Source organism: Martes martes (assembly GCF_963455335.1).
Source record: "Martes martes genome assembly, chromosome: 6".
NCBI classification, from domain to species: Eukaryota; Metazoa; Chordata; class Mammalia; order Carnivora; family Mustelidae; genus Martes; species Martes martes.
The window spans coordinates 24,666,558-24,680,377 of NC_137893.1; the positions used below are offsets into that span (position 1 = coordinate 24,666,558).

At 38.6% G+C, this 13,820-nt stretch overlaps 1 protein-coding gene across 5 annotated transcripts in view; it reads left to right on the forward strand.

Moving 5' to 3' along the window:
• Positions 1-13,820, forward strand: part of PDSS2 (decaprenyl diphosphate synthase subunit 2) — a 270,703-nt gene that overhangs the window by 168,452 nt on the left and 88,431 nt on the right. For all 5 annotated transcript variants that reach the window (XM_080805612.1, XM_080805613.1, XM_080805611.1 and 2 more), the window contains exon 4: positions 13,452-13,526. In XM_080805612.1, the coding sequence (XP_080661738.1) occupies positions 13,452-13,526 (75 nt within the window). The remainder of the gene's footprint in view (positions 1-13,451; positions 13,527-13,820) is intronic.

Sequence of the window (13,820 nt, forward strand, 5' to 3'; positions counted from 1 at the left end):
ATCTATTCTCTAAAATAGGTAGAGTTGAAGCCCACACCCTGGTTGGCCATGAGAGGTAGAAATATATTGGTATGGCACTTTCATAGTATACTTAATCACCTCAGTTTTTGTAAATCCTTTTCTACTTTCCAGAAATAAAATTAATCAGAAGCCAGCTTTTTTTTTTCCTCTCCATTTTCACTGGCATAAATTGCTATTTCTCTAAAGCCAGAGGGAGAAAAAAATCTACTTTTCAGCTCGAGTTATTCAGTATTCTTCCTTTTGCCTTTCTAATGATTTTACTCAAGGAACTTCCAGAGGTAGGAGTTAACAAAAGTACTGGGTAGATGAACAGCTGATCCCTTCCTCTCCATTGTCAGCTGCCTGACCTCACATCTCTTCACTCATCCTTCCTTTATCCCATAGATTTGTCCTCAGTGCCTCTTGCTTTGTCTCTTATTGTTCCCAAATCAGTTAATTTCATCTCAGGCAATCCTCAGAGCGTATACACATACTCTTCAACCCTTTTCTTCCTGTTTTTTCATTCTTTATCTTCTTACCTGTTATTTCAGAAAAATTGTTATCCATTCTTTTGCCTTCTCTGTGCTCCTTTCAAAGGAAAAATCAGCCAAGAAACTTTACTGAGGAGTTGACAAACATCAGAGTGAAGCTTGGAATGGTCTTTTGTTAAGAATAAGGAAAGTTAAAAAAAAAAAAGAATAAGGAAAGTTATATAATTAGAAATGAAATGAATATGAGAAAGAACCAGTGTCTCTACCCTCATTTTCTTATTAAACCAAATTTCCCTATAACTGTCAATGTTTAAAGGCCATTTAAAAAATATTTCCTGTTTAGTTTTGTTTCCCTCTTTTGTTTAATTGCAAGTATTATAAGATTGTGGTTTTCTATTTGATTTTCAATTATAAGTATATGGCATTTCTAATGTTATGGACTGCCCTGAGAACCTACCCACCGTTTATAACCTCGAATGTGAAGAAAATGAGGTGTGAGCTCCAAACAACTGACTTACAGATAAAATTCCAAAATGGTACGTTTGTAAACTGGTGCCTGGTTCTATAAGATTGATACCAAATTTGAACCCCATAAGCAAAAGAACAGGTAAGAGCATCCAAAAGGATCCATGTGACTGCTTATCATTAGTAGCCACATATAGCTTAGTTGTGTTGATATAATTTTGGTTTTAGCATTTCCATCATTTTCCTGGTTCCTCAGAGTTGTCAATACTCATGGAAAAAATTCACTCTGAGCCAAAGTTGGCTTATGGGGCCTTAACCCAGGAGCAAATTTTATTTATTTAGCAATAGTGATTGGGGAAGAGCCCTTTCCTGGCAGCTAATGACCTACTGGAGGACTTGTGTGCCCAAGGCAAAGCTGAAGGCCATTAGCCCAACAGGCCATTAACTGACAAATGCCTGACCCTGAGGTCACTTCTGATACTGTAAACTATGAACACATTAAAGTGGGTTTGTTGGAAAGTATGGCTGTGCCAAGAAAGTTTCTTTTTAAACATTTTGGAAAATGCATTGTTTGTTGTTATTCATGTGGCTTAATTGTCTTTGTTCTGGGGACATTTTTACTGTGCACAGCAAGTCAGTCATCAATAAACACCAAAACTATGCTCTGTGGCCATCTTTGATATTTAAAGGACAGTTTTCCTGATTAGAATATCAGAGTAACTATATCATTCCTAAGGAGCTCCAGCTTTCACTTCTGTGTAAAACTTACGTTTTCATGATGTGTTGAGCTGTGTAGCCCTTATCTATTTTATAGTTCTCAGAGAGGACCTATAAAGCCACGTAAGTGGAAAGAACTCCAAAGTAGAAGTCTATGGACCTAGTTTCTATCGTTTGTTGTTTTTTTTTAATTGGCCAGTTAACATTGGACGGTTCATTTTATCTCTCAGGTTTTTTTTGTTTTTGTTTTTTTGTTTTTTTAAAGATTTCACCTATTCATTTGACAGAGAGAGAGAGAGATCACAGGCAGGCAGAGAGGCAGGCAGTGGGGGGCGGGGGAAGGAAAGCAGGCTCCCCACCGAGCAGAGAGCCCAATGTGGGGCTCGATCCCAGGACCTTGAGATCGTGACCTGAGCCAAAGGCAGAGGCTTAACCCACTGAGCCAACCCAGGTGCCCCTATCTCTCAGGTTTTGAGAACATTCATGTTTTTCTCTAGACTGTTTATCTAATGTCTTTCTTTCTTTCTTTCTTTCTTTCTTTTTTAAGTAAGCTCCATGCCTAACGTGGGACTTGAACTTCAGACCCTGAGATCAAGGGTCACATGCTTTACCGACTGAGCCAGCCAGGCATGCACCTCTAATGTCTTAATATTCCGTTTTACGAGTGAAATTAGAAACTTCATGATGTAGGCTATCCATTAAAATTAGTACAAAACATTTAAAAAATTTTTAAAAATAATTTAAAAAATAATACTAACAACTTACATTTTTGAATGCCTACTAAGTAGTAGACACCGTAAGTGCTCTGTGTGTATTAACTAACTTAATCTCTCCTGAGGCATGGGAGAGAGTTAAGTAATTTCCTAGAGGAAATAGTAGAGCTGCTGTCTAAGTTTAAAGGCAATGTGGCTCCAAAATCCTCATGTTTAACTAAAGTAGAAAACAAGTACACCAACTAAGAACAATGATACTTCTTTTTGCCAGCAAATTTGCAGTTACCAATATTGGAATTTATAATATTTTAAACAATTAATAGTTTTTAAATATTGGAATAAATATTTCAGTACAAACATCAATAGGAACTTTAAGAAACATTTTAGAGAAATAACTAGTAAGCAAAGACAACTTATTTTCTTAGTTTCCTCATCTGTATAACAAAGGCATTATTCCATCTCCTATATCTTTACTGATGACAATATTCTACAAATCTGAGTGTTGTAGGAAAGAGTCTAAGCATATATATATGTATATATATATCCAGATCCAGAAAATGTCATGAAATAGGAAGAAAAACAAAGGAATCGAGAAAAAGTTGTTTACAAACTCAGAGATGTAATAGAGAATTGAAAATCTTTTATGTCTAAGACCTAGAGATATAAATGCACATTTCAGCCATCTAAAATAATACCCCAAATTAGTGAACTCACCTTTAAGGCCAGTTTGTCCTGGGAAACTGATATGGCTTAATTCGTTCAAGTTCAAACTTTAAAAGTCATAAGGGGATATGCAAATGTAAATTTCTGGAAATAGTGATTAAACGGAGTTATAGTTGTACAAATTTATTTTGAAGTAGTTATGATTTATACAACTGATTCACATATTGGAAAAACTATTGGTAATGCAATAAAATGTTTTGTGTTTGTTGTGTTAAGCCATAAGAAGGTCAAATGCCGGGGCACCTGGGTGGCTCAGTGGGTTAAAGCCGCTGCCTTCGGCTCAGGTCATGATCCCAGCGTCCTGGGATCAAGCCCCGCATTGGGCTCTCTGCTCAGGGGGGAGCCTGCTTCCTCCCTCTCTCTCTGCCTGCCTCTCTGCCTACTTGTGATCTGTCTGTCAAATAAATAAATAAAATCTTTAAAAAAAAAAAAAAAAAGAAGGTCAAATGCCATCATGCACAATGGACAGCTCTCTGTGTGTCTGTCCACCAGGAAGTTGATGACCGGTAGGGAATTTCTTCCATCTGCCAGTTTAAAATACCAGTTTAAAAGCCAATTATAGGGGCGCCTGGGTGGGTCAGTGGGTTAAATCCTCTGCCTTCACCTCAGGTCATGATCCCAGGGTCCTGGGATTGAGCCCCACATCGGGCTCTCTGCTCAGCAGGGAGCCTGCTTCCTCCTCTCTCTCTGCCTGCTTGTGATCTCTGTCAAATAAATAAATAAAATCTTTAAAAAAATTTTTTAAAAAGCCAATTATATCACCTATTTTCAGTCTTCATGTGAATTATATCAACCAAAAAAAAAAAAAGACCAAAAAACAAAAAACAGTTGTATCTCTGCAGATTGGAGAATTTCTAATCCAAGGGTATCCATTGTTTGATTCAAGGGTACCATACAGCCAGTCTAAAGTTTCTACTACATGATTTTTTTGAAGAAGAAGGAAAAAAAAGTATTAACTAATTTTCTAGAAGGCAGTACCAGTAGAGCCAGTTATTTTTAGAATTCCATTGATTCACAGATTTTGAAGAGCTGCAAAGGTATTTGGAAGAAATACAATTACGGTTTTAGACGAGATGCGTGGATTTTAATGCATATGAGTCATGCTTTTATTTCTGTGGTTGCCTTTGAAGCGCAAACCTTGGGATGTCTCTAAATTACAAACATCTGCCTTTTAATGTAGCCCAGTTTGAAGAGGAACTAATTGAACTAAAAATCGAACTATGTTATCCAAAAGACATGGGATCCCAGGAATTTGCAAGATGTATGTATGAATCTTAGAAAAATCCTGAAATTTTTAACTCTGGCCAAATGTGGTTTAGTTTTTTTCATTTATCTAGTAAGATCAAAGCCAAAAGTCAATATTAGTGATGTATATAAATCAAGATGGAAATGTATCCTAACACTATACCCCATAGTACCCGAGAATGATTCTGTTTTAACCTAACTTCTGCCTGTTTCAGTTCCATATTTAAGTGTTTTTGAAATAAAGTGATAAAGAAATTAACACCTTTATATATATTAATTTTGTTTCAGAATTAACAATGTGTAAACTGCCTGTCAAAAATTGGGGGACCTTGGGTGCAGTTAAGATGGCTAACCAAGGTAGGAGCTATACATGAAATATCAGCATAATATAAGGTAATATTTCAAAGTACAGATCACATGCCGTTTATTGGTAGGTAGTGAAATCACTTTAGCAAATCACTGTCAACACTTTTTTTTAATGAAACACAGTAGAAAATAGAGGGATAATGAAATTTTTGTTTTATGAAAATGTTCACTCATTTTTTATACATATGCATGCGTGCATGTACAGTGTCGTAATATAAAATATAGTTCCTCTGTGGCTGCAACCTTAAAATCTCGAAAGTTCATAGTATTAGTCCGTGTTCTGGCCAGCAGCATCCTTTCAGCTGAGTGAAATAATGTACCACGATTCTGGTGTGCTGAAGTTTTCACATCATGAACTTGTGTTTCTCAAAGGTGGGATTAACTGTTAAGTAAGATCACACTTGGAAAATACCACTTAACATCACTGAGAGTGGCATCAAAGGAAGAAGCAATGAAAGCAAAATGGAGGTTATCAGCCACATGGGGGAAAAGAGAGCACATCACTGAAATAGCAGACATAATTCTCTCTGAGAACTTGTCAGAACAATGTGTAATGGTGCCGCTAAGTGTAGAACATCCTGAGTACAATAAACTTCATATACAGAAATTCCTGTGTTGGAGATAGTGAAAAATAAAGCAATTAAACTGCTGTCCGATGTTACAGTTACTTTCTTTCATGACTAAGCATTCAGTTCCCAGCAACTATGTACAGTTTTTTTAGTAATGCAAAATATTTAACACAACCAACTTTTTTTTTAACCCACTGGAAAGCGTCTCTTTTTCCTTTATTTCTTATGAAAAGTTTCATTTTGGTATAAGCATTTTAAATTAAGAACTTTTTCAGGAACCTAGTCATTGTTTAAGTCAATAAAAGATTGTTCTTTAGTAGTGAACAGTACAGTAACCATGCACCTTCATTGAAAAAGTGAACTCAGTATTTTTGGATCACTCCATCATTGCTCCTGAAAGAAATCCAGGTCACCTGGGTGGCTCAGTCAGTGCAGCCTCTGCCTTCGGCCCAGGTCATGATCTCAGGGTCCTGGAATAGAGTTCCAAATCAGGTTCCCTGCTTAGTGGGCAATCTGCTTCTCCCTCTCCCCTTAGCTCTCCCCCTACTTATGTGCTCTCACGCTCTCTCTCTGCTTCTCAAATAAAATCTTAAAAATGAAATAAAGAGGGACACCTGGGTGGCTCAGTGGGTTAGGCCTCTGCCCTCGGGTTGGGTCGTGGTCTCAGGGTCCTAGGATCAAGCCCCACAGTGGGCTCTCTGTTCGGTGGGGAGCCTGCTTCCCCCCCCACCCCCACCCCCGCCTACTTGTGATTTCTCTCTCTGTCAAATAAATAAAATCTAAAAAGAAAGAAATCATATTTTGGCATCATCTTTACAATTATTATGAATAAAAAATGTATACAGCTACACAGTTATGCATTTCTGGTCATGGGGCTTACTGTTGATAAAATGCAGATCCCTCCTATCTAGATAAGCAAACGAGGCCCAGAAAAGTGATATGGCTGGCCCAAGGTCATGCAGCTCATCTATGTATTAACCTAAGTGGTCAGTGACAAAGTAATGTCATAACTAGTTTCATTCGTACAGTGTCCGGAACACAGTGAACTATCAGCAAATGTTTATGGAATGAATTAGCCAATATAGTATTAAATTTCAACACTGCATATTCAAGCCATTTTCTTGAAGTTGTGGCCATTTCTTTTAAGTTTTATCTTTTAAAGTGATTTTTAAACTTTTCTTCAGTTCACTGAATTTTCTGAGCCCTTTTTGACAAATGTTACCAGTAGTTAGAGGCGATAAACCAATGTATCAGCTGTTCTAAATTAAAAATTAAGATTATCAATTTGCTTAGTTTTTGCTGCACCTGTCCTACTGGTTGTGCCATTTCTCTCTCTGCTCTTCCCCCTTAGCCAGAAAGAACTTCCAGCTCACTAGAACAGATTGCTCTCCCTCCCACAAATAAGCACGGTCTTACACATTTGGCAGCATTGAAAAGGCCCCCTTCAAAAAGCCTGCCCAGAAGCTTCCTCCAGAACTCCTGTGAGTCAGTGATGTGTTTATTACAACAGACCTTTCATCATTGTCTTCATTAAACCTGGTCCTTGTCTCATAGGAAGGAGTGGAGCAAACCACTCTTTCATAGACTTCATCAATGGCTTTATTAAAGCTACTCATTTGTATTAATCAGCATGCAGATTAGGGCTCATCTGGGTTGTTTGTGCCCAGGTGGTGGGTGAGTAGATTTACCCCGATTTGGCCACTGCGCTGATCCCTGTGTTCTTCAGAGGTCTCGTCTCCACTGAGGCTGCCAGCCTGAAAGCTCTGGCTGAGCACTGGGGACTGAGTCCACCTGGAACAAAGTCCTTTGCTTAAACCCAGTTTGTAAATGATAAAGTGCTTTACAAATGTTAGATGTTATTATTGGTGTCTGCGGGAGAGCACTGCTCCTTCACCCATTCTCTACCTCACCTTGGTGGTGTAAGTAAATCTTTCCATCTTTAAATGCATCTCTCAGATGCTTCGTTTGTGTGAAGAGGACCTAAAGAAAGAGTGAAGCTCACTGCTGTGGTTACTATTAGCAGGCTCTTCAGCTGTTTTTCTGTAAGGCATTTTTCCCGACAGTATAGTTTTTGTGGCTTAAAAATAAAATTTTGGGGTGCCTGGGTGGCTCAGTGGGTTAAAGCCTCTGCCTTCAGCTCAGGTCATGATTCCAGAGTCCTGGGATCGAGCCCCGAATCGGGCTCTCTGCTTGGCAGGGAGCCTGTTTCCTCCTCTCTCTCTCTCTGCCCACTTGTGATCTCGGTCAAATAAATAAATAAAATCTTTAAAAAAAAATCTTGACTATCCCTTCAAATATGAAAGCTCTTTGGAAAGGACATATTTACGCTAAATCTGTCTTTTGTTCCTCCCAAGATGTATATGAGAATTAATTCTTCCCCAAGGGCGTTTTACCTTTGCTACTGCTTCATGCATTGCTCTTTCTTCCTGGAGGTAGGGAAAGGAGTGCAATAAATTTGTGTGTAATTAATGCCGTCAGCACTGCAGATGCATGCACACACATGACTGTTTCCTTTGCTAGCAGCTGTTAAGAGTAGTAAAGGCTGAGGGGCTGTGGGTTCATTTGCCTCCTAAATAGAGTGATGGATCACACGTTGTCTTGTCATTCCACACTGTAGTAAAAACTGTCATTAAAGTAACCTCTCCGGCGCAAGTTTTTGAAAGATGATTATAAATCTGTAATAGCCTCCACAGTTTCTATATACCAAACAGGTTAAGTACATAGCAACCTTTTTAAGTGAGTTAAAATACAACCGTACTACCTTACTACATAACCTTGGGTTATACTGGCTTGAGCTTTCATTGAGCCGCATTTGTCTAAATATACAGCTATATTTTACTTGTAATTTGGGATAGGTGATCCTTTGGTCCTCTCCAGTGGTCTGGTTTACTAGTTAACCACCTACGACTCAGTTGAGACTGTTCTGTCTGACAAATGCTAACTGACAGTACTCCTCGATCACGTTCATTGAGAGAGGCGCAGCTTGTCTGCACAGAAGGCTTACCACCACTTACTGATCTTATTTTTGCTAATCCAAGGACTATTGATTGATCGATATTTTCCAGAAATCGGTTTGTGGACCCAGCTCAGGAAGGCTATCTGAGACGAAAAGCAGAGCATGCTTCCCAACTCCCCACCCCAGCCCGTGGAAGTAAGGTCATTGTTTTACCCGATCATAAAAGCAGTACAATAAAAGGAGGCAGAAAGTGTAGTACATTGTAAATTTCAGCCATGACAAGTCTAGCAATTATAAACTTAAGCAGTTCTGAAAAGTCAAAAAAGAACATTTTTTAATTAAAAATCATCCAGGAGCCTACCACTAACATTATCATTCTTATTAATGTTTTGTTGCCCTTTCAGACTTTTTTCTCAACGTATATAAACACATGGATTGACCTCATTTTGTTTTAAAAATTCCTATTGTGCTTTTCTGTTTTATAACCAGCTTTTTTCTTTTCCTTAAGAAGATATTGCAGATATCTTTGTACAGCAGTGTGAGGATGTCTTTTGGTCATTGTTCTCTTACTCCCCCTACTTCTCCCATTTCCTGTTTTTTTATGTTAAGAATTTTACTACAGCTGAGGGTATAATCACCGCAACACCTTTTGCGAGTGTATATACATCGCTTTTGCTTTTCAGTTAAGAAAAATCTTTGAATTGCAGTTACCCTTGCCAGAAGATAAAGAATGAATCAATTACATATTCCCCTGAGACCGATGAAATTTGTCCTTTAAATTAACCATTTAAGAAATCCATTCCATCAATTACAGCTCAATAAGATAATAGTAATAATAATAATAAATGTATTCCATATAGGATGGTCCAAGAAGCCAGCTCATAACATGGACAGTCTGAAGTTACCACTTCTGGCTCACTGAAATCTAGGATGTTACTCAGAAGATTGGGGGAGAGTATATAGCATTGCTGAATAGTCAGATTTCAACAGGACAAACGGTAGAGAAAAGCATTTTTGTATTGCACGTGCAGGTAGGCATTTCTGCCATTCTTGCACCCTCCAGAAATGCAGAAGTAAAGAGACTTATCTCCTGTTTGATTACTTTCTAGACAGCTAACGTAAACTTCATAACATTAATGGTGACAGATTCTCTTCTACGTGTCCTCCATATTCACTCCTAGAGAGGAAGCGATGCAGCCAACTAGAGCCATTAGTTTGACTCAACTTTGCACTTGAACCTGATATCATTCTGAATCCAGCCGTGTGAATTCTTCCCAAGCATTAGAGCCATTCAAGACCCAGAACTCAGCAGTGTTGACCTTTCATTAACCCATGGCGGACATTTTTGTCAGCTGGTAGGGTGGGCTACCAGTTATAATGGTTTAAAAAAGGGAATGGTTCAGAAAATGGAAATTGTTTCCATTGTGTATCATTATGCTTCTAGATATTGAAACCAAGGGCGACTGGGTGCAAACACTTTGACAAAGAAAGTAATCAGAGTTCAGATACAGAGAAAGGTCCATGTGAAGAGAACAGCTAAAAATAATAATCTAAGCAAAGATGACTCATCAAAGTTTACAAAAAAGCAAATTTACATGCCTAATTATAAATATTAAGATTTGCATTTCTAGAAGCTCAAAATCAGAAAATGGAAGGGACCTTAAAGAGTTATATTTTGCAACTTCCCTCATTTTATAGTTGGGAGAACCCCAAACTCAGAGAAATTAATTGGTATGCCCCAGAACTCACAATGGAATTAGTAGTAGGCCTTGCAGTAGAATCTCGATCCTCTGGCTCCTAATGCCTGCTCTGTTTCATTATAGTCCTCTACTTTTTTTTAAAAGATTTATTTATTTATTTGACAGAGAGATCACAAGTAGGCAGAGAGGCAGGCAGAAAGACAGAGGGGGAAGCAGGCTCCCCGCTGAGCAGAGAGCCCGATGTGGGGCTCGATCCCAGGACTCTGGGATCATGACCTGAGCCGAAGGCAGAGAGGCTTTAACCCACTGAGCCACCCAGGCACCCCTATAGTCCTCTACTTTGTTGGGCTCCCAAGAGTGGCCAACTTCGATGCTCTTTTAGTCTATTTTCTTTTTGTAGTAGAAAGTATTTGTGGGGCACATGGGTGGCTCAGATGGTTAAGCGTCCGCCTTCAGCTCAGGTCATGATCTCTGGGTCCTAGGCTTGAGCCCTGAGTCAGGCTCCCAGCTCAGTGGAGAGTCTGCTTCTCCCTCTCCTTTTACCTCTCCCCTTGCTCATTCTCTCTCTCTCTCTCTCTCTCTCTCTCTATCGCAATTGAATAAATAAAATCCAAGAAAGGAAGGAAGGAAGGATGAATTTGCATGTCCCCCCGAGCCTAAGGAACAGAAGTCCTTGAATCTTATCTAGAGCACCAAGAAGTGGGGGGCTTGGCCTCTTAGACCCAGGAGATCTAGCTTCTGGGTTCTTTGGCTGCTGCCATCCTTGCTACCATTTGTGGTTGCTGGAACAAATCACTCCACAAGAAGCTGAGGGAGAAAAGTATCATTAAGCATATGTTTTCTGGGGCACCTGGGTGGCTCAGTCAATAAGCCTCTGCCTTTGGCTCAGGTCATGATCCCAGGATCTTGAGATCAAGCCCTGCACTGGGCTCTCTTCTCAGCGGGGGAGTCTGCTTCTCCCACTCCCTCTCCCTACCGCTCTGCCTACTTTGCTCTCCGTCAAATAAATAAATAAAAATCCTTTAAAAAGAAAAAAAATAAAAGGCAGATTCTTTCTTACTTTTAAGTACATCAGGTACCAAAACAGGTGAATGCCTGTGTTAGTTAGCCATATATTGAAAAACATTCAGATCATTAAGTGGTCTTTTTTTTTTTAAGATTTTATTTATTTATTTGACAGAGAAAGCGAGACAGCACAAGCAGGCAGAGCAGCAGAGAGAGAGGGAGAAGCAGGCTCCCCACTGAGCAGGGAGCCTGATGCGGGACTTGATCCCAGGACCCTGGGATCATGACCTGAGCAGAAGGCAGATGCTTAATGACTGAGCCACCCAGGCATCCCATTAAGTGGTCTTGTTAAAGTATGTGTAGCTGGTAGTCTTGTGGTCTTTCTAGAAATATTACAGTTTTAAAGGGGAATAATAAACATATCTCTGGTATAATTTTAAAAGTAAAGTCACCATTTCAGGCAATGGAAAGAGATTTTACATGTGCACTGAGTAAGTCACCCGTGCCTGGGAAACATTCAACTCCCCTAGGCTATTCCTGCTTTTCATAATCACTCACCTTCCAACACTTGTTAACCCAAGGAACTCCAAAGCTTTTTCCTCAGTGCTCGACATTGGTTTTGGAGGTGTATTCTGCTCAAATAAGTAAGGCTTATTTGGAAGTATGGGTTGTTTATAAATGGTGAACTTGTAAGTGCAGTTCTGCCTATGTTTGCTAATTACATTAAAGAGAAAAAGAGTGAGAGAATAAAATGTTCCTGTTGCTTCTGCCTGGTCTGGAATTTCAAGGAAGTAAAGGCATAGTCTAGTTGTCCAGAGTCACTGTTAAAAGTTCATGCCATCATCTTGACACTGAGCATTGGACTTTCTCTTTACAAGTCCCCCTTCACTTTACCAGTGCTGGTCTCAGAGCTCAAACTGTTTCAAAACCATAACATTTCTTAGTGAGTGATTGATCTGTATTACGTGTCCAGCCATCAGGGGGATCTTGGGATGTTGCTTGTATAAACTGTAATCCAATCTGATGCTGTGCATTTAGTTACAATCTTTTCATAGACCTATTGGCGATACTCTATCCTCCTGGATTTGGGAATAGGGCTTATCTGATACCTTCAGGGGAAAAAAATCCATTCATTTTCTTTCTTCCCCACTTAAATAACTCAACACATCTGGTAACACTGTAGGATCATTGTCCTTCTAGTTCCTCTGCAGCTCATATTGCTACAATATTTCTTAAGTATTTGGTTACCTAAAGGGCAATGTGATTAAAAAAAAAAAAAAGACTTTGTATAGGTCTTACAAATTAACCCATCTGCAGAGCTAGGAAAAAAAATGCCTTTAATCAGCAGAATTTCCCTATCAGCAGCCTTGTCTCTGTTAAACAGTATGAATGTAAATATACATTTGGAGATAAATGTTCATGTGTTAAAATTTTTTAAAAAAAGTCTTTCCACAAATTAATATAATTTGCCTCTAAGAAAATGTTTATTAAATCTAGGGTACCTGAGATTAAAGTATCTTGTTGTTTGGGTCTGTCTCCTTTGGGTTAATAATGTCTTCAATTACAAGAATGATAAAAGCTGAAACAAAATCCTTTAATTCAATCAGAACTGAGCTAAATTTTAGGAAGCAGAGAGTGGGAATCAGATACGGGAACTGCATAATATAGGAAGCTAAATATACAAGATATTAAGATTTCGTAAGAAGCGGTTGGGGCAGCTTTGAGGAAAATCTGTTTGAAATGGCTGCATTGAACATTAGAGTAAATACCACTGTTTTATTCTCCTGAATTAAGATGGTTTATGCAAACAACTCTAAATTGCACAGTAGTTCCAAAGAGACTGTTTTCTGCTTGTTTTACATTCTGGAACAAGTTCAAAGCTTTTGATTTTGCTTGATTTTTTTTTTTAATAGCCTGAGCCTTGGAAATAATACAGGTTTGATGAATATGATTTCACTATCGCAGTTCTATAAAAATTTTCAGTGTTTATGGTACATTTGACCCAGGGGCCCTACACCAAATATATCCACCGTGCATTTTAAGGACAACAGAATGAACACATTTGAAAGGTTAACCATTCTTTTGCTTTTGCTTTTCTTTCTGTATTAAGTGTGAAAATTAGCATTGTAATGGCTCCCGGAATGAAGATACTGGAAAAGTATCCACCTGACAGAAATAAACATACAGAAAATAAATCGTGTTAAGATTTCATTAGGAATCTGAAATTTAAGCTTAGGTTCAAAATGGCTATTACTGGATTTTCATGTATATTAGTTCAATGCTATGCTTGTAAGATTTTTTTTTTCTTGAATTATGCCTGAAAAAAAAATTGGATCACCACTCTAATATCCAGGTGGGGAGTGCCATTTGCCAGGATTTTTGTATATAACCCCATTTTTTCCATCAGGCACAAATACTGTCTTGCTACTAAGGCTCCTAAGGTAGAAACGGGGGCAAAAATTGTATAATTGTTTCTCTTAATGTTTTTTATTGTCTTTTAGGTTGTAGAACTTATAGCAAGTGCTCTTATGGACTTGGTACAAGGGGTATACCATGAAAATTCTACTTCAGCAAAGGTAAGGATTTGGTATTCATTATAAAATGTTAAGCTAAAAACCCTCGTGGCAAAACTAGAATTGATGAGCAAAAATGTCATTCTTGTTTTGTGTTTAAATTGTACATGACATTTTTTTTAGATTAGTGTTTTGGCTACAAATTCATGGCCATACGCTTAGTACATAGCAGATTTAGCCAATTAAAACAACCTCTTATCCTCTGGCTGGATTCACAGTCTGTTCAATCTACAGCAGCCCAGTAGACTCCAGGACGCTGCTGGCTGGCAGGTAGCACCGTCACCAGGCAGGCTGGAG